General features: G+C 44.2%; 3 protein-coding genes across 9 annotated transcripts in view; 2 read left to right on the forward strand and 1 right to left on the reverse strand.

The window, feature by feature from the left end:
* Window positions 1-392: 392 nt before the first annotated feature.
* pfdn2 (prefoldin subunit 2) lies at window positions 393-2,772 on the reverse strand. Its single transcript, XM_062517115.1, has 3 exons — window positions 2,595-2,772; window positions 1,652-1,864; window positions 393-759 (listed from the first exon to the last, which is right to left on the reverse strand). Exons 1-3 carry the CDS (start codon window positions 2,670-2,672, stop codon window positions 568-570), a joined length of 483 nt encoding a protein of 160 aa, XP_062373099.1. The 5' UTR covers window positions 2,673-2,772; the 3' UTR covers window positions 393-567.
* An 82-nt stretch (window positions 2,773-2,854) lies between these two features.
* Window positions 2,855-8,864, forward strand: nit1 (nitrilase 1). Of its 3 annotated transcripts, XM_062517110.1 has the most exons (7): window positions 3,353-3,541; window positions 3,959-4,652; window positions 5,437-5,667; window positions 6,323-6,426; window positions 6,849-6,985; window positions 7,645-7,770; window positions 8,203-8,864. In XM_062517110.1, exons 1-7 carry the CDS (start codon window positions 3,361-3,363, stop codon window positions 8,467-8,469), a joined length of 1,740 nt encoding a protein of 579 aa, XP_062373094.1. In that variant the 5' UTR covers window positions 3,353-3,360; the 3' UTR covers window positions 8,470-8,864. The 3 variants fall into 3 exon arrangements, with proteins under 3 accessions (XP_062373095.1, XP_062373094.1, XP_062373096.1); XM_062517111.1 differs by lacking the exons at window positions 3,353-3,541; window positions 3,959-4,652 and adding an exon at window positions 2,855-3,062 and having other exon boundaries at window positions 8,203-8,863; XM_062517112.1 differs by lacking the exon at window positions 3,959-4,652 and having other exon boundaries at window positions 3,355-3,541; window positions 8,203-8,863.
* Window positions 8,865-9,672: 808 nt separating this feature from the next.
* The window catches only part of clcn3 (chloride channel 3), a 42,810-nt gene continuing 31,791 nt past the window's right edge, over window positions 9,673-20,691 (forward strand). For 3 of the 5 annotated variants that reach the window (XM_062517116.1, XM_062517118.1, XM_062517119.1), the window contains exons 1-2: window positions 9,673-9,798; window positions 16,158-16,333. In XM_062517116.1, the coding sequence (XP_062373100.1) occupies window positions 16,174-16,333 (160 nt within the window). In that variant the 5' untranslated portion in view covers window positions 9,673-9,798; window positions 16,158-16,173. Of the gene's footprint in view, window positions 9,799-16,157; window positions 16,334-19,552; window positions 20,225-20,691 lie in introns of those variants that run through there. The other 2 variants (XM_062517120.1, XM_062517121.1) reach the window with 2 other exon arrangements.

Below are 20,691 nucleotides of genomic sequence, written 5' to 3' on the forward strand. Positions count from 1 at the left end.
TAAAAAATGGTGTTCTCCACAGAAATAGTTATTACATGGCAAGTAATATCAATTACTGGCTGTGTTCACGTCAGTCAAAGGTCAGCAAACAGGTGTGATTGTGTTTCTCTTGGGATCTTCTCCATCAGTGCAACCAATGGCTTTTTCTATACACAAAACGTAAGGCCATGGCCCAATGTGTGTAATTTTAAGACAAATTATCAAAGTTAAGAGCTTTTCAGTGAAATGTTTTGTAATTGTGTGCCAAATACTTATTTCCTGTAATTTCTTGAGTTGTTAAAATTAGTGCTCACAACAAAAAAAAGGCATCACACCCCATATTTCCATAACCATGTGAGACAAAAACACACAAAACATATTAACTACTTTGTATGACCTCTATGTTTTTTAAGAAGAAGAGGGAACAACTCAAAGCAATTGCTTGCAATGATGAAACACCCCAAACACCACTTGCATATCACAGCACATCCTGGCCTTCCAAGACCACGCCTTGCCATCGCCAGGCAAGCATCTGGCTACACTTCCTGTTATGTGTCCAGGAGGTCACATTGGTGTATTCCAAGTCCATTATGACACCAGCACCCCTGTGCTGGGTTTAGAACTGCCCCCATCTCCAGCCTCCTTATTGGATGAGCCAGCCGACGGTTTACCCTTTTCCTCTTCACCCACCAATCGGATGTTGTAGCGCTCCCGGTATTCCGTCAGATCCCGCCCTTTGGTCTGCATTTGCTGGTTGAGCACTTCCAAGAGCTTGCCAATCTGAAAGGATATAAACCATGTCAGAGGTAGTGGAATAGAAAGACTAAACACTCAGAGCACACCAAGTACACATCTGAGTAGATGTACTAGTGGTGTTGATGGCAGAATAATGATCAGTGATGAGCTTGTATTCATCCCATGAGCGGAAAGAATTGTGTAACAGCAGCAAAAAAAAACTCAAATCAGAGAACATGTAGCCAATGGGCACAAACAGTAGTAGCAAAAAGTGGTTCCTGATTGGTGGAATGAGTTGCCCTTGAGTTGAGTTAATGCAGCCTTATCAACTTTCTGTAACTGTTCACTGTTAATCTGAAATATTGTATTGTTATATTTGTCAGCCGTTCTGGACAAAAGTGTCTGCTAAATTACATAAACAACTAAGACCTGAGATTACTGGCACTAACTTCAGGTCAACATTTTGGGTGCGGGGATTAATACACATTATTTTCTTGTGACAAAAGTGACCCTCACCTCTGTACAGTATGGTACTTAAAAAATGCATCTCTCCACACTCGAGAGTCTTTCAGAATGGCCTATAGGCTAACATTATATTGTGCAGCCAAGCCCAAGCATACGGTATGACGTAATCTGCGTTTAAATGTGTTAAACCTACTATGGCCATCCTGAGAGCCAGCACACTTCTACAATAACAAACTGTCATGCAATGAGGAGCCAATCAGAATAATCATTCTCACAGGTGGACTTAGAAAGCCACTGACAGGGACCAGACAGCTCAATGTCAGCTTGATGCGTGTGTGTTGGGCTTTACACACTAGTGTGGGTTTAGACTGTGTGACCTTGCCAAACTTTGCATGCGATTTATCAATTTTTCAAAAGTTAGTTTTATGATATTTATGAACTAAAAAAACAAAAAAAAGAATCAGTGGTGCACCTGCTCTTTGTTGTTCTCCAGCGCAGGAAGCACCTCTTTGACCGTGCGCTCCACCAGAACGCCACCCATGAGCCTGAAGCACTTTCTGGACGGGTCGACGTCCTTCAGCGTGTCAATCACCAGACTGTGCTCGTTGATCTCCATCTCGAACTCTGCGGCTTTGGAGGCCATGCTACGCTGCTCCTGGCGCATCCTTTGGAAGGTGGCCACCACCTACATGTCAAAAGACAACACCGGTATCACAGCACTGTCTCAGATAAAATACTTTACACTAAACACTTGTTACAATACTTTCACTACACATAATGGGACACGGCAAAATGCTTCCATCGCGCGTCGAGGCCACATTATTAGGCTACCATTAATGATTGTTACCAGCATCACCAACAAGGATTAGTTCGTTTCGTCACTTCGGCTAGCATACATCATGAAAATGCACAAATTCAAAACTGGTTGGGGATGCGCTTCATGACTAAGGTAGGCTAACCCCTCTGTAGTACCTTCAGAAATAACTCTGCTCGCCTACCCTTCGAACACCCAATTCCTTATTCAGAAGAGTGACGTCTCAGGTTAGCATGCTAGACGTCTTCCTCTGGGTGTGTCGGAGGCTGCTAAGTAATATCAATGCATTTTCATTCCCTCACCCAGCACAGAATATTAATATATTGCAGCAAGGGCTGTAGAGTCACTGTAGTAAACTCAACATTAAAAATGGTGAGTAAAACGGCGTATGGATTTTGTGCTAGGCTACATAAGACTAGCCAACTGAGTTTTACGTTAGCATTTTGTACCCATGTTGCTTGCAAGCTAACATTAGCCTACTACAGTGATCATGGCGTGACACGAGTTCACCAGCTTGCCCGGTATCTAGAGGAAATCTAATCTTATGCTTGCTACTATCTGGTACACAGTGGCCTATTTTCTACCATATTATTATTGTTACCTGCTCAGCCGATGGTCCAGACTGTTTACCACCACCAGCAACGCTTTTACTACCCGTGCTACTGCTGTTGGCTGCCATCTTGGAATAATCTCGTCTTGCGTGAGGATGAGGACCTAAGGATATTTCCTTGACTGTCTTCACAGATCGCCTGCTCAAAACATCAACACACAGACCTTTGCTTGCGTACGTACGGGGGCAGGTCCGGCGTGCTTGTTTCATGCAGACACCCAAAATCTGAGACAAACGTGTTTGGTATGGGACTGTTCTTCGCGTTAAATCTGTGCATGGCAGAACATCTAGTTTAGCAACAAATATTTGAGTCCAAAGTGCAACTGTGTTACCGAAGGACTAAACAGTGCTATAACGTGACTGGTTAACAAGCTAACTCATGCTTGTCAGTTGTGTTTTCCGATTCCATAGGTGTTCAGCTTGGCATTTTAGTCGAATATCCTTCACAGGTCAGAACAGGTAAGAAATCGAGACGACTGCTGTTTTTGTTGGGGGGAAGTTCAAGTTTATGGTCAAGTTAGAAGGCTGAGAATGACAAACCAAGCCTTGTACATTGCCTACAGCTGTACAAAATAGTTGTTTAATTTGAAACCACGTCCAGTATGGCAAGTTACCAGAAAAGAGTGTGTGACAGCAAAGCTACTGCAGCTTTGGAACGGCATTTTCAGCCCAGTGACATTAATGGAACGCATGCGCTGTAAAGATTTTCTATAAACCTGCGATTCTCGCGCGGTGGTGGTGTCTGGCTGTTGCCATCATGCTCGCTAGTCATGTCACCATCCAGAAAGGAAAGACACTGCCAAAATATGACCAGTGTCGTACATGCTGCGACCAATTTCATTGTCCATTCTGTACGGCAGAATATTTCAAGCCTACAAAAGCCAGTAGTGTGAACCGCCACCTCGCATTACATTTCAACCGGGCAGTCCAACATGAGGGTAAGTTGACAATATCGTACACTACAGCTAGAAAATAACTTACCAAATACATACCAGATCTTTCACAATAAATCTTTTCACAATAGATCTTTTCACAATAAATCACAACCCTGACAAGAAATACATAGTATGAAGTTTTTATGTGCTCAGTCTAAATAGCATTGCGAAGGATAGCACGTACCTCAACTGCATAGCCTACTATGATTTACGTGCAGCTATGTATAGTTCACAGTTACTTGCCTTTTATTTAGGTTTGCGAAACTAGGAAGTTGTCGGTTTGGCTTGAGAATTGTCCTCAGAAATTGCCACAAAAACAAGCAGTGTTGCACTGTAGTGACGGAAAAACTTCCTCATTGTCTTAGTCGTAGAACAATGTTGGCCCCTCACCCTTATCATGTCTGTTGTCATATGTTGCAGGATACACTATCCACCGGTGTGGTTTGGGCTGCAGGCCACAGCTTCATTACCATTGCATATACTGCCAATCAATGCTGCTGCGCAAGGAAGACTTTGATAAACATTTAGTTTGGTGCAAGACTAAACAATCAATCAAAACACCACTGTCTGGTGCGTATCCAGACAGTACAGCGACGACTAGTACTACTAACCCAGCAGAACCAGATTCTGCCATTGCAGAACCGTGTCCAGTAAGCACAGAACAATGTCCAACAAGTGCAGAACCATGCCCAACAAGTGCAGAGCCATGTCCAGCAAGCACAGAACTGTGTCCACTGTCAGAGCCTCGTTCTCCCAGTGCAGAGTCATCTGAACGAGGAGTTCTTGCCCGGCCAAAAGGAGGGCGTGTGAGACCTGTTGTCCGGACAAGGTGCCCAATGTGCAGTGTTCTCATGAACAAGCGTAACATTGGAAAGCACATCATCCGTAAACATGCGAACCTGGAGCTTTTTGATGTAAACGCCACGTACCAGTGTATTGATGAGAATAACGGCGTCTTTGCTGTTCAAAAGACTTTCCATGATGATCACTGCGTCAAGAAGAACATAAGGGGTGAATGTAGTTGCCATGAATCGTCTCAGTCACAGGACAGCCAGTTAAACACGGATATAGCGTTGAGGACCTCCATGAGATCATATAGATGTGTGCAACTCAGGTCAGTTGATCACTCTTGCCATGGCAAACCCTTACCAGAAACAAACAATTATGCTCCTTCCTCTGTATACCTATATGGAATTTCCTCAAGCAAAGAAAGGTGTTCTCCATCTGAGCCCACAGTTTTATATTACAGTCTTTATGTTACACAAAGGTATTCAACATGAGATTAAACAAATTACATAGTCGTTGTTGTTCAAAATCCAGACCGTCTTGTGGACATGTTTATGTGGCCAATTGGTATCTTTTTCAAGAAAAGCCTGAGTTGTTTAGGACAGTCCAAGAGTTGGTGGATTCAGTTGCTAGTACTACAAAGCACAAATGTGTGGGTGACAAAAATAACGGCAAAAGTTTAACAGTTAAAAAATAATCCCGGCAAACATCTAGTCAATCTGCATACAAGACTTTGTAGAATTTGTTGATTACAGTTGGTGAAATAAACATGAATAGGGAATGTCTCTGGCTTTGAAATGCTGTTCCAAATATGCTAGTCTAAAACTATGGCTCTCCAGAAAGATATTAGAGCCACAAATGTTTCCTTTCAAGTACAACTTTACATAGCGTGAACATTAGGGGGAGACAAACGCTGCTTTATCATTTGAGAAATAGACACATTTTGGACACCAGCAGCGGGTACAAGATCGACACTTGTAGATACTTTACTCATCTCAAGGGTAATTTAGGACACTTGATTTCTAAAATGCATCGGTGAAAAAGTAAATATTAAGAAGAAAGGTGTAAGATTACCATAGTTTGCTTTCAACTCTCTTTGCATTTTTGTGCAGGATGTCCTCATCACACCCTGTGGCGGCTCTGTGCCAGATGACCGCGACTCCTGACAAAGAGGCAAACTTTGCGACCGGTGCGCGGCTGGTGGAAGAAGCACAGGCGGCCGGCGCCAGCATGGTATTCCTTCCGGAGGGTTTCGATTACATCGGTTCCAACCTCAAGCAGACCCTGCAGCTGTCCGAGACCCTTTCAGGCGAGACCATCACTCGATACTCGGAGTTGGCCAGGTGAGGGGGGTTTGGGCGGTGGGCGGTGGGGGGGGCGGGGGCTTACTTAATGGTTGATGATGTATGGGGCAGCTTTCTGATTATTAGTGTCGCTAAGGAAGCACATGACTGGTCTCCTTGTGTGATCGTGACAAGTTTCACACTCATGCTTAAAGTTCTCCAGGTATTTGTTCTCATGTATAAATAGTTAAGGTGTCCAAACAATATCGTTCAGAGACACTGGCCTCCACCTTTTGTCAAAAACTGCTTTCAGACCATTTGATCCTTTGTATTTTAGTGCAATTCTTGTGAAATGTGAAGTCAGTGAACAGACTACCCATCCGGGTAACTTGTAACTTCTACAGATCATATCAAGTTTTTTTATTTTTACATTATGGCTGTCCTTAAGCAAAGGGTGGAATATGATACAAATATCAAAAGCTGGTTCTGCTGTTGTTCATGCCGATAAACAGACCATCCTCCAGCCAGTTTTTGCAGATGTGAAGGACCACATATCCCAAACCCAATGCGTCCTCTTTGATTTGACAGTGCGATTCTTCCACAGTTTAAACCCTGACTCGTGCACAGTCGTGTGGCGTTTGCATTGTGGTTAAGCTTGATTTGTAGTGTCTTTGTTTTAATGCTTAGTGTGCCTTGGCTTGTATGTGTGTGAAAGGAAGTTGGGGGTTTGGCTCTCCCTGGGCGGCTTCCATGAGCGAGGGGAGAACTGGGAGACGAGCAAGCGCATCTATAACAGCCACGTCATCCTCAATGATCAAGGTAGGGTGGGAGTTACCGCCATGCAATGTGAGGACACACACACACACACATGCGCACTCAAACACACACATGCACACACACGCACACACACACACACACACACACACACACCGCCATGCAACGTTTGTTTTTATGTTGATGTTTGCCTAGAGGATGCTTGTCTGTGAGGACACATGCAGTAGCACATACATACACCCAAATGCATTTGAGGCAGCTAATGGTATACACAGACGAATCAAGGCGCACACACACACACACACACACACACACATGCACACACTTTATCACACTTCCATTATGAGAATTTCCCGGGAAGAACACGTAAATGAAGCTATATTTAATTGACTACTTCGACTAAATCTTGGGTGTATGTCCAGTTTGATGACTCTAACTAAATCGTTGCGTGTATCTCCTGTTCGCAGGTGACATTGTCAGTGTGTACCGGAAGGGTCACCTCTTTGATGTGGAGTTGGCAGAAAAGGGCGTGTCCTTGAAGGAGAGCTCCTTCACCAACCCGGGCACCACCCTTGTTCCTCCTGTGCAGACTCCTATTGGCAAGGTCATTGAGTAGACCCGCCCCCAACTCCACCCACTGCTGTTGCACAGTGTAATAATGCTGATCTAATAAGCACAATCTAGTAATTTGTGCAACACCTCTAGGGAGTTGTAATTTTCAGCTGCTAGCCGCTAGTATAAACAGGAACATAAAAGGACCCTAATGGCTATGTTTTACAAGCCTGGTACCACCAGATCCGTTCACTTCATTTCAATTCATGAAGAGGGTCATCACTCCTTTGGGAAATGTTTCCAATAGGCTCTTTGCATGTAATATGGCTCATTTGTTTCCGGTGGAGCCAGGTGTGTTTGAACCTGCCACTGTTGTTAATGTAATTAGTGTCTACACGGACCCGGTTGGGTGTTGCACCTAGTGAATCAACACGTTACGATAAAGAAAGATTCATGTGTTTGTTAATTTATTTTTGGCCAAACTAGATATTCAGTGTCTATGTGAAGATGTGAGGAACAGAATATAACACTCCACTGGAAACAAAACGGCCACATTGAGAGCCTTTCGTGCAAGTAGCCCATTGTAACATCCTAATGTATTAGACTTTGCAGCAACTTTGATTAGGCTGGACCAATGATTCACCTGCCTTTTCACCCATATTATATCTAGCATTACCTTACTTACCTGCTATCACTTCTCTTTGACCTCAGGTGGGCCTTGCTGTCTGCTATGACCTGCGTTTCCCTGAGCATTCATTGGCCCTTCTGAGGCATGGGGCAGAGATTCTGACCTATCCCTCTGCCTTCACCGTGGCAACAGGCACCGCCCACTGGGAGGTGAGACGGCATTCAATTCCATTACATAATCATATAGACAAAGACACAGACATATAAGATTCAAATATAGTTTATTTTCTATTTAGTAACATTATATTCTTTTGTTTGATTATAGTAAAATGTACTCTTTGTACACTTTGTTTTGATGAAAGACTTCCATCACCCTATCATGATTAATATTACAGCTAAATAAATGTCTGTCAAATTTAGAAATGTTAATGTTCGGTAAATGGCAATGCATGTTATCTCTAGGGCATCATGCAATCATTCTAAAGCTTCAACTCTAAAGGAACACTCCACCATTTTCTTCATATTAAACTATGTTATTTCCCTTAATCGAATAATATAGTTTAATATGAAAAAACGGTGGAGTGTTCCTTTAACTTCAAATATTAGTGCATGTATTGAAGCTCCAGCTGTCTCTTCCTCCAGGTGCTGTTGCGTGCGCGGGCGGTAGAGACCCAGTGTTACGTGCTGGCCGCGGCGCAGGCTGGCCCCCACCACCCGAAACGCTCCTCCTACGGGCACGCGCTGGCCGTGGACCCCTGGGGGACGGTGCTGTCGGACCTGGGGCCCACGGACTCGGGCCTGGCGCTGGTGGAGGTGGACCTGCAGAAGCTGAGGGACACGCGGAGGGAGATGCCAGTCCAGCAGCACCGCAGGGAGGCCGAGTACTACGGAAGCCTGGACACCGATTGAGAGAGCGCGGCTAGACTCAGTGCCCCCTGTAACACCTGATTCAGTTCACTTGTTGGTTGGACAAGCAGTATATGAATGAGTGAATCAGCACAATAGTGTGTGTGTGCGTGCGTTTGTGTGTGTGTGACTGGACTGAACTGGACTGGACCAAGAGTGCTCTGCTTTCTCTCATACTGCTAGAGTAATTGGTCAGCTTTCCACATAGACATTGATTTTTTAAAATATATTATTCCCAAATAAGTCAACTCCCGCAATCTGTTTTAAGGTTGAACTGCCGATATACAGTACACATGTCAGAAAAGAAAGACCACAATGACAGTGTATTTTCACAAAATGCTAGGGAGACAATGCTTGTAAATAAATCAATACGCTATCCATGCATGGTGTCTTGTCAGTGCCTGCTTTCTATTGCTAGCAAAGAAGCCATCTTGGCATTCAGCTTGTGCTCATAACAGAAAACAGCCATCAGGCTTCAATCTCGTGTCTTGTGTGTGTCTCTCTGGTCCCTACAGTGTGTGTCAATGTCTGTCTCTGTTTCTGTCTCTCTCTATCTCTCGCTCTCTCTATCTCTCAGTTTGTGTGTTTTAAGGAGATGGCGGTGATCTGTGTAAGAAGCTAAGCTCAAACAAATAAAAAAATATATAGTTGAAAGACAAGGGGTGAAGATATGTTATGGATTTAAATTAGACCAGGAGCTATACAGCTTAAGTATAATAATGAATATGGCAAGATGGGTTTATGTTTTACAGTGTTGAAAACACTCATACAGGATTTTATTTTTTTTAGTAAATGAGAAACAGTCCTGTGTCTCATTAACATGATCTTACATCAACAGGTGAAAGTATACCATTATGGTTGGTTAATGTTTCTCCTAGTTTAGCAGCCGACTATCCGACAATCTGCTCTTACAGCAATATCATAAAAGCAAATAGCAGTTTTATTTCTGTCAAGTCAACCCAGTTTTGCCACAGTAGCCTAAACATCAGAAATGAGATCACTATCATGAGTTACGAAACCATCTTCTGATGATGTTGCAGACGGAAATAGATCATCACGGTCCTTCATGTCCTCTACCGGATAGTGATCAAACGGTACAAAATTATGTACACTTTCTAAACACCTAGCTCTTTCCTACTCGGCTGTCCCATTTGTTGGTGGGGGATTTGGGGTGGGCACGACACCGGAAGTGAACGTCATTGGCACAGGACTCGATAGAAAAAAAATACAGCAGTCGGAGGAGAATGTCAGATGTTTTCTGTACGATGTTTTTCTTTTTCATGACTGAAGGATGATTTATACCTTTTTGGGTGGACTAGAGGCATTTCAGAGGTAAGAGATAATCAAATGCGTCTCTCTGTGCTCCCAGAGGTGATGTTTTAGCACCAAGGCCAGCTGCGTTCTGTTGCTAGCCTACACTGTACGAACATGCATTCATCTAATATTCAGTATAGCATTTGGGGCTTGAAACTGGTGATTCTAGGCTAGCACCATAAATGCATAGCATGTAGTCATGACATCATTATGCCATAACATGCTACACGGTGTGTCATTCAGTTAGCAAATGGAAGTGGAAAACGTTTTACAATCGATTCCATTTCCCCACGAAAGTGTATTACAAGGCCCATCATCTATCCAGAGATGGGACTGGGAAACAGCACCCCATGCTAAAGAGAGAGCATCTGTGAAGAATGATTACATTGTCGACTCTGCGAAGCAATTCCAAAAGACAGCTGTTTTGCTGTTGCATTGTTTTGCTAATGAATCTGCCTTTCAGAAATATGTCATCCCTTAACCATAAAGGGGGGCGGAGGCTTTATGATTTGTAAACATATGAGGCTCTCTCATTTGGTTAGACTAGGCCTAATTTACATTATATTGCCTGAAAGAATCTATTTTAGAAAGCGTTATTTTACCTATAGGCATACTAACCGAACCACATGCTGTGCAACGGTGGTATGCGAACTATGCATCTTGATCTCAACTTAGCATAACGCACAGTCCTTTTGGTGTGGAGCAACGTGCACTGAAAGTGTAGCATACGTACAATGTCGTTTGTGCAGTGATTAGGTCGGGTTAACGGTTTCTCGGTACAAAACACTTGATGAATGAGAATTCTGCGCGCACTGCGAGGGACTTGTATTTGCATGCAAGTCATGGTAGTAGGAGAGTACGGCCTCATTTTGGACTGGTGCCTCTTAGCAGAATAGGCCTCGTCTGACGTGAGACGTGCCCCTAGTCTCGCGCAAAACATGCCTGCGACTCTGCATGATGTCGCTTTCGGGACGTGGCTGGTTAAATTAGTAAATTATTAAATGTGTCGGGATGGTTTGATTGCGGATAGATAACGTTAATTATTTCATCTCCCCGACAGTGTAGCTGCAAGAATGATGTGAAGGCCCAGAATTACTTATTTTAAGTAGGCCTATGTGTTTGTTTGTTTATTTATTTATTTCACTAGTATAATTTAAAGGTCCACAGCGTATGCCATGAACCAAAAACCGTGTCAAAACCGCTCCCATTAGGGGCGGGGGAGAAATGGTATCTCACTTGTTGAGAACTTTATGTTCCGGACGGTAGTTTTTCTCCCCTTTTCTTTTGTCCCCCACCCCTGTTCCTTTCTCTCTGCAACACTGCACTCCTGTTCTGCTCGAAACAACTCTCCCAGAGCCAAATAATGACCAAAGCAAGCTAGTGCAAAGTTATCGAATGCGATTAGCCTCTGTAGAATAACCCTTTCCAGCTTCTGCGCAATTGGCATTATCAAATCAGCCACTAACAGGACTTCAGCAAAAATGTTGCAATATTAAACAGGACTAAACTTTGTTTAGGAATTTGGAACTGAATGTCCCCCCCCCCCATTCCATTCCACAGGAACGTGCAGATATGGATAATCATGGCAGGCTATGCCACATGTCTTTGTCATCTCATTTCCAGATGGGATATATCAGAGTCCCAGTCACATGTCCCAGTCACACTCATGTCCTATGTTAAATTATATTAGGAATGCAAGTGTTTGTCTCCTTAAAAAAGAAGAACAAAAGATTTACCCTGTTCCCTTTCCAGGTGACATTTTTGTAACACCATTGTCCTGAGTCTATTTGGTTGAGTTTGGAGATGCACGAGAACAAGAGGTAGCCTACATGTAAGATATAGGCTATGCTGCTCTGTGTGTGTCTTTTCTGAATCAGGTCGAGCTGTTGTTTTAGTTAGTGTCTTAATTATAGAGTGTCTAATAGGCTAATTTGGCATTAAACAGAAGTTACACTGACACATATGTTATTTTGTTTCTGTATGGTCTTGACCATGAGTACAGGCAAGCTCAGAAACAATACAAAAAAAAAATGCAGATTTATCACCAAGCAACAGTCTCCTTGACAATGCTTCCATGACAACCAAAGGAAGGAAGCACGGTGCCACGCTGGAAGTGGCGCAACGCTAGTCTCATCTGTCGAGTTGGCATTTCTGTCCACTGCACGTCTTCTTGCCGAGCTAAAAACCCACTTTTGAGCTGTTGTCAGTGTTTTTTGTTTGTATTGGTGTGCATTGCTTGTTTAGTCTGGTTAGTAAATAAAGTTTGCACAGGGACACAGGCTACCCTGATCTTATTAGGCATTGTCACAGCAAAAAAAACATTAGATCTGTGATAGATCTGTGAAAAACACAGCATATGCTCTCACCAATTATCACCAGGCTCCGCTGTCTTTTATATGCCTTAAGTCTTCTCTTATATGTCTTAACTCTTCTCTTAAGTACGCTGAACACCCTTCTCTAACAGAGAGTAAATGCAGAGGGCATGTAATTAAATACTGGCCACTTGTAAGGAGACGGGGTGGCTGTGTCCGGAGTGAAATCTGATTTCCCTGTGTTTTGTAATGGAGTCCAGGACAGGATAGTGGAGTACGGAGGTTGACAGTGAAGATCTGTCTCTGTCTCCGTCTTCATCTCTCTCTCTCTCTCTCCCTCTCTCTCTCTCTCTCTCTCACACACACACTTTCTCACTCATTATACTGTACCTTAAAATTTGCAAACCATCATTGTCTCTCTCTTACCTTTCATTGCTCTCTTTGTCTCCCTACCTCCCTACCTTTCTTTTCCCACTCTGTTGCCATGGTGAGCATGGCATATATTATTGTGCTGTGTTGGCTGAAAAAGTGCCTGTAGACAATAGTTCATTATCACCATAGCAAGAAATAAGCATGAGCTATTAGACATACTAAAAAGGATGTAGGTTGTAGTTGTACTTTTAATTCCTACATGGCTTAGAATATGCTTCACTCACCACTTCCATCGTTTTGACACACACTTTTTGTAGTATCCAGTGATGTTGTGTGACTTGCATTGAGCCCTGAGGCACTAACCTGTGTATGTCCCTCTCCGAAAGCCGAGGCTTTGATCAAATTTCACTGTCAATTTCAAGCCTGCTCGGAAATAGAAGACGTTTATGGTATCGTTCCTCTCAGTCTAGACAGGTCTCTCTTGATCGGCAAGATAACCATATAAAAGGTCCGTGCGAACTCAGCAACAGGCTTGCCGTTGGCGTGTGGTCAGAGCTTAGAGTTGGCAAACAGGAGTTAGCTGCTCAGCCGTCAGCTGAAAATACTTTATTTGTGTGTTTTCCTTTTTTAAGCGAGGGTAATGAATTTGATTTCTGTGCTTTAATCTGATAGAAAACAAGTGATATTTCATAGCAAAACCCTGATCTCTCGGGCTCTCCATCCCACTGCTCTTTTTTCTTTAACTCAATCTCCTTGTTACAGTCAACCTTATGAATGATACGTGGAGTATTTTGACGCAGTATAGGCCTAATGCAACAACCTAAGACAGAAATAACAGCAATAAAGTCTAACAGAGCTAAAATGGAGACAGACTGTTGTACTAGTCTGCAACATGCAGATGGCTGCTTCTGTACACTGACTCATTTAATGTGGTTAATGTCTTTTTAATAATTGATAACATTTGGACAGACTTGAGGTCAGCTGAGCAGCCTCATGACTGGAGCTGCTGCATTGTGCTCTCTCTCTCTCTCTCTCTCTCTCTCTCTCTCTCTCTCTCTCTATCTCTCTCTCTTCCCCCATCTCTCTCCCCCTGCCCCCCTCCTTTTTTTGTAAACATACAAATACACACACACACACACACACACACACACACACACACACGCACACACACACACACACACACACACACTCAATCCCACAAGTTGATCTAATTTAAATATTTCCCCTTGCCCTCTGAAAAGGTCTCCGATAAGCACAGCAGTGACCTTTTAGGCCTCACAGTGTCCCAGGAGAAACAAGTGATATTACAGCGCTGTGCCTTTTGTTAATGGTTATTTTTTTTACTCTTGTCCGTGTTTTGGCAAGAAATATGAATAAGACATGTGATTCTGATATATCACATGATGAACTCAGTAGAGAGAGAGAGAGAGAGAGAGAGAGAGAGAGAGAGATGATGGAGAGAGAGGAGAGCGATGACAGAGAGAGAGTGGAAATAGAAGGAAAGACATAAAGAAAGAAAGAGATAAAGAAAGAAAGTGTTAGAGAGAAGGAAACAGAGCTGCATGTGGGAACCTGTAATTGCTCCCAGAAGCGAGTGATTGCAGGCCTCCCGAGCAGAGGCTATTAAAACAGTACCACGAAAAACAGGATTACGAGCCTGCCCAGCAGAGATCAGCCCTGTCACAATACCCCTGCTCTCTCTCTCTCTCTCTCTCTCTCTCTCTCTCTTTCTCTCTATCACACTATCTTTCTTACTTTTCTTACTCTTTATTCTGTCTACCTCACCCTGTCATAACACCATTGCTCTCTCTCTCCCTTTCTCTCTCACTCCATCCTTCTCACTTTTTATTCTGTCTACCTCACCCTGTCTTAACACCATTGCTCTCTCTTTTCTCACTCTCTTGTCTGCCCCACCCTGTCACAGCCCTCCTCTCTCTCTCTCTCTCTCTCTCTCTCTCTCTCTCTCTCTCTCTCTCTCTCTCTCATTCTCTCTCATTTACTCACTCACTTGCTCACTATCACCCTTTCTCTCTGTCTTTCTCTTTTTTCCTTCCCCCCTCTCTCTCTTTCAGTGTGTTTCGCGATCAGTTCTGCCTTGAAGCTGTTGCACCTCAGGCTGTATCTACAGTTAGTCTGTCTCTCTGCAGACCATGGGGCTGTTTGTCCAGCCCAGGGCGCTGGGTGTTGGTCTGGGTGGGGTGATTTATGTCTGATATCATGAAGTCCAATGCGGACCTAAAGTTAACTGTTATTTAACTACTGTATGTTCCACACCCACCCAATATCAGTTAGTGTGACATACTGTAGGAAAAAGGTAGAAGGTAGAAAAAAGGTAGAATACAGGTAACTGATGGTTCTTGTCTCTGGTCTGGTCTGTTGTTTATGAAGTTGTGATGATTTGTCAGAAGGTTTTTTTGAGACTTAACTTAACATCTTGGTCGTTGTTCACCTGCACATCTGGCCGATCCTTAACTGTATTTTATTATATGGCTCTCTAGAATGTTGAGAGAGCTCCCATTCACTTTGAATGGGCCCCCCCAACGTTCTACCGGTGATTAATATGTATAATCACCGGTGAAAGTATATAATGACCGCTGTCAATGGCAACGGGTTTTGTGCTTCTAATTCACGTCTTTCATATCAATCCGCAACAAGGCCGTTCGCTGGTTGCAATGGAATTTCATTGAAAGTTACCAAGTATGTTGCCAGGCAACACCTAACAACTGTCAACTGTGGCGAACTATTTATTTTCTAGAAGTTAGCGGAAGCCACCAAACGGTAGCCAAGTCATTGCTAAAGACACATTGAGTTAAGTTTCATTTCTCTTTTTGGCAAGTAGCCATATAATAAGCGGGATAATGTATAGAACGCCGGTCATTATCGGAAAATAATTCCCTTCAGGACGAAGCAAAACCCCTCCGCTGCGCGTCGGGGTTCTGTTCATCCTGTCGGGAATTATTTTCCGATAATGACCGGCGTTCTATACATTATCCCTTACATAGAACCAATGCCTATGGTTTGATACTATGTCCACTAGGGGGCACCACTGGTCAGAGAGATAACAGCAGGTGGAAAGGGAAAGGTTTGGCTGCTCTGATACAGCCCAGACCAGCTCGACAGGTCTGCAGCTAAACCTCAGTGATTCTGAGTTTGTTTCAATGTAGCCACAGAGAGATGTCACTCTTCACGACATTCAGGTGTTAGAACAAGCCCAGGAAGGAAGGGGAAAGGTTTCGGCTGCTCCGATACAATCCAGACCAGCTCTGCAGATCTACAGCTAAATCTCAGTGATTCTTGTGGACAAACAGACTTTGTTACCAGATGTGATGACTAGACAGAGTCTGCTTCAATGTAGCCACATATGACCGTGCGTGAGTGTGTGCTCTGCATTCCAGATAAGAGGGACATGTGTTTTGTGTCTCCGTGTATCTTTCTGTTCTGTTTCCTAAGACATCGAATGGTGCCGCACAGACTTTAATTACTATGTTGTGTGTCTTCTATGTATGTGTGTGTGTGTGTGTGTATGTGTGTGTGTGTGTGTGTTGGTGACCCAGTAGCTTCTTCATTCTCAGCAGGGGCTCTCCTTCGTGAAAAGATTCTTCTCTGGGCGCACTCTTCACATGCGCGTGTGTCTTGTCTGTGTGTGTGTGTGTGTGTGTGTGTGTGTGTGTGTGTGTGTGTACATATGCACAGGGCACTGTGTAGCTAGATGGAGTCGGCGCAGCTCTGCACCAGAGGCTACTACCGCAACAGCTACAACAGCATCACCAGCGCCAGCAGCGACGAAGAGCTGCTGGATGGGGCCGGTGTCATCATGGACTTCCACACCACCGAGGACGACAGCCTGCTGGATGGGGACTCCTCCCCAGGTAGGGTGGCCCCTGCGTGGGGCAACACCCCACTACTCCAGTCCCCTGCTCCGAGCCTGGGCGAAGGCCGCGAGCGGCTAGATCCTCTTACTTTCAGCTTCCTGTCATTCATTTTTTGCTCTTTCTGTTTGTTCCCTTTTTTTATCCTTTGTTTGGCTTGGTGATGTGGAAATGGAGATTGGTGGAAATCCTCATCCAATAGCTTCTCATTATTTTACTTCTGGGTTGTGGTGGGATGGTGGCTGGAGAGGCTCTTTTGTTCATTCTCATTCCAGCTTCAGGGTTCCTCCTTCTACCCTTCATGGCAGGTTTGGCTTTTTTTGGTGACACCTGTTGCCATGGCTCCCATTCTACATTTGGCCTCCTCTAGCCACCACTCCACCATCCCATAATGAACACCCCTCCATCGTTTTCGATTCCCTTTGCGTGGTGTGTTGTGTGTTGTAATTCCTTTTTTCATTTCGTCTTCAAATTCATCTTTTTGTGTGTGTGTTTGTTCCATTCAATCAGTGCACCACTGATCACGTTTCCTTTATTTCACATCTTCATTGTTTCCCTTCATCAGAGCTCTAGCTTTGACCTGTGACCCCTTGCTATGTTGATCACCCTTCCTTGGTCACCTGTGCCAGTGTCATCGCTGAATCACTAAATCAGTGCACCAATACCCACTATTCCAAATAAGTCAGTGTGTGTTGCAAGGGTAAGTTATCTGTGAGAAGAAATGTGTGCAAGCCTCTTTGGTTAGCCGTTTTTGGCCATCACTATTCCCACCATTCAGGACCGACTGCTACTCCTACTCCTCTTTGGCACAGTGGCATTCTGTAGCTATTGTTGGGAGTTTAGCCTTTGGCTCTAAAGGCCTGAAACTCACTGCCTCACCCACATCCCTATTTCTTTGGGGAGGCGTGATGCATTCCTGTCCTCTCAATCCTCAATGTAGTGTCCTCGCGTATTTACGTTAAGATCAGCTGCCTTTTGCTGCGAACTGTGTTTACAGAACGCAGACTTTCATACAAACATGAGTCATAATGGCACATACACTGTGTTTTTACGTTTGTGCATTTTTTGCCATTATTTCAACAATGACTTCATTCAATGTTTTGTTTGGAAGTCTTCAATCGTTCTCCGGTCATTTTTGCTCATTATTTTGACTGTGGGCACATCTAAAACAACTCCTCTGTCGTTGCCAATGAGCTGTCGTTTACTGCAACCAGCCTATAATAAGAAGGCATGACCGCTCTGGTCTGTTTGGGGGACTATGGGACTGTGTGTTCGTAAGTATGTGTAATCTACACTACAAGGTCTGCTCTCTGCTCGCTGCTCTGTGCTCAAGATGGTTGTTTATGTATCCTATAAGGCCTAATAGCCCGTAGTTGTTGGCTGTTATTAGCGGAGCTGAATAGCATCTCGGTTGCACATGGGCACAACAACAAGAGTGGGCTGTCCCCCCCCCCCCCCCCCTGCCCCCTCCACTTAGTCCCCTCACACTCTCATTCACTGTCCTACCCACTGCGTTGGTGCAACACAGTGGCTCCTTTGTTTGTGTGTTTGTGTGTGTGTGTGTGTGTGTGTGTGTGTGTGTGTGTGTGTGTGTGTGTGTGTGTGTGTGTGTGTGTGTGTGTGTGTGTGTGTGTGTGTGTGTGTGTGTGTGTGTGTGTGTGTGAGAGAGAGGGACCATGCTGCAGAGGTCTCTAATGGCGTAATGTACATAAATTACATTTACACTTATTCATTTAGCCACTTTCATCCAAATTCACTTAAAAATGTCGCTCAAGAGCTACATGGCTAAGCAGACCTTGGGTGACGATAAGTGTTACTACCAGTGGATGAAAGTGTAAGTTTAAGTGATGGTCAAAGTGATCGTGGAGGAGATGGTGGTAGAGGGGGAAGGAAGTAGGTGTAGCGTGGAAAGGAAATGCATAGCCAGTGCATGTTAAGGTGTGTTGGGTTGTGAGATGCGTTACAGGGGAGCTACACCAGGCGTGTAACTGAAGCGTTCCGTTCGTGACACGTGTATGCTGCAGAAGCTAGTAATCACTATAGTCAATGGAAGTAGCTACACCAGACGCGACAGTGGCGCCTACATTCAAAATAAACAGACCAGTCTTTTTTGGCATATGTATGTTGGGTCAGCAGTTTAGCTAGTCGTTTGTGGTAGGAGCATAGTACTTTGGTTTTGGTTTTGGTGTTGACCAACGCATAACTCTCTCTACCATGTACTAACCTTGACCACTGTATGTGTGTGATTGAAAGTGGACGAGATTGTGGAAAAACTATTCATGTTTAATTAGTAAGGAAGTGTGTTGTTACACAAGGATATCTGGCATATTAACAGACCTTGACACACATTAATAGTCGACTACAGAAAAAAGGAAAACCTTCTGTAGCTGCTCATTAATCAGTAATCCTGGCCTGAAGAAAACAGGTCTTATTTTATCAGCAAGGAAATACACCATTGGTATCAGCAGACCTCATCACACATATAGTCCACCACAATGTTGTTTTTACTTATTGTGACCAAAGATCATGTAATGAGACAGGAATAGGTTGGTTATCGTGGTAAGAGATAAGCTATACCATAAGGAAATAATTTGGCTGATAGATCAACTTTTCTCTCTGACGTCCTCCCTGCGTTTCTCTGTTTCTTTGTGAGAGATAAATGTGTTTGAGAAAGAGACGTGTATTAAGAGTGTGTGTGTGTTTGAGTGTTTGAGTGTGAGTGTGTGTGTGTGTGTGTTTTTGTGTGTAAAGTCATTACTGACTTCATAATTCATGACGCGAAGGCAGTGTTCTGTTGCTCTGAGACAAACTCCTTTGTGTGTGTGTATGTGTGTGTGTGTGTGTGTGTGTGTGTGTGTGTGTGTGCGCATCGGCTATTCACTCTCTGAGACGCTGCCAACAGAGCCCCGGACACTGGGACGGGCGGACGGACCAACCCCAGAGAGATACCATATCGGGTTTCGCTGCCATTCAGTAATCTGTGTCCAATCAGAGGCTCTCATTCGAGCCGTGCAGGGCCGACGTATCGGCGTGGCGTCGGGTGACCCACAACAAGGTGCCTCGGTGTCACAACCAGACACTCTCTTGCTCTCTCTCTCCCTTTCTCTCTCTCTCTCTCTCTCTCTTTCTCCCTCGCTCCGTGTCCGGACAGTAAACAACAGTTAAACGTGGCAGGAGAGCTAGCAAGGCTGGATCCAGTTCTTTGTTGTTGTTGAGTGTTTCCAGGGTGTGTGGAAGAAGACCGTAAAGTGCTTTTGGTGGGAACTGGTCAGCTGGCGTCAGATGTTTGGACACTGAGGAATGGATGGTCAGAGGAAGGGAGGTTGGATATTGCCTTGGCTGGGCTTGGGGTGAGACTAGGATATGAGGTGTGTTCCAGGTCAGCTAAGGTGTATTTGATGACTCTGTCAAGTCATTGTGACGCAAGGGAGGAGTAAATATCGAAGATTCCAGAAAACTGGTTTGGTGCCATTTTTTTTGGTGCCACAGAGCAAAGAGCCAGGGCAAGCACTCAAGGAAGTGACTTGAACAAAGACACACACAGTGCTCTCACACCTTGCTTTTTCCTGTGGATACGTCTGACAGCTGGAATTACCGGAGGAGCTATTTTTACGAATCCCCCTACGAGCATATGTGAACTTGAGCGAGCTGTGACTGGGACCTATTAGCAGTACCTTGAAGAGGTGTATGGTTTCAGACCTTGGGTCTAAGGGACGAAGTGCGAAGCGTTGTGGGAGAGGAGATGGAGTTTGTGGAGTTGGAACTGAGGAGGATTTTGATTCAGTGAGTGCTGATCAGAGCTGGTGAGGGAGACCGGGCCCCACGAGGAAAGGAGGAGTCGATGGGTGATGTCATCAACAGGTCCGGAACTGTCTTACAAGTGACCGAAAGGTATCAAGTTGAGAATCAGATAAAGCTTGACAGTGTGTGCTGTATTGGATGTATGGATGGTTATACACTTGGCTCTGTGTTTATTTAAATGATCGTATATATCTCTGCATGATTCATTTTTTGGTTGACAACAACTAGATACTGATAAGTCAGATGTATGAGGAGGAGATGGGGTGGGGATGTGTTGCAAAAAAACTTGCAGAGAGGGTGGCAAGAGTAGGCAGGCTATGGAAGCTTACATAAGATGCCCTAAATGATCTCCAACAGTATGAATCAATCAGCTGGGCAGTGAGCTGAGCAGTTAGCCAAGTTGCTAGCTGTGACTTTGTGGCCTGCCTGACCTAATGCTTCATTTTTGTGAATTTGACAAAGTGGCAGCAGAAGTTTCATAAATTTCCCTCAGGAAACACTTTGATCAGTTAGCTTGAGGGCTAACACTGTCAGTTTTCACAATGTTCAAGCACACA

This window comes from Sardina pilchardus, chromosome 16 (genome assembly GCF_963854185.1).
Source record: "Sardina pilchardus chromosome 16, fSarPil1.1, whole genome shotgun sequence".
Lineage (NCBI taxonomy): Eukaryota > Metazoa > Chordata > Actinopteri > Clupeiformes > Clupeidae > Sardina > Sardina pilchardus.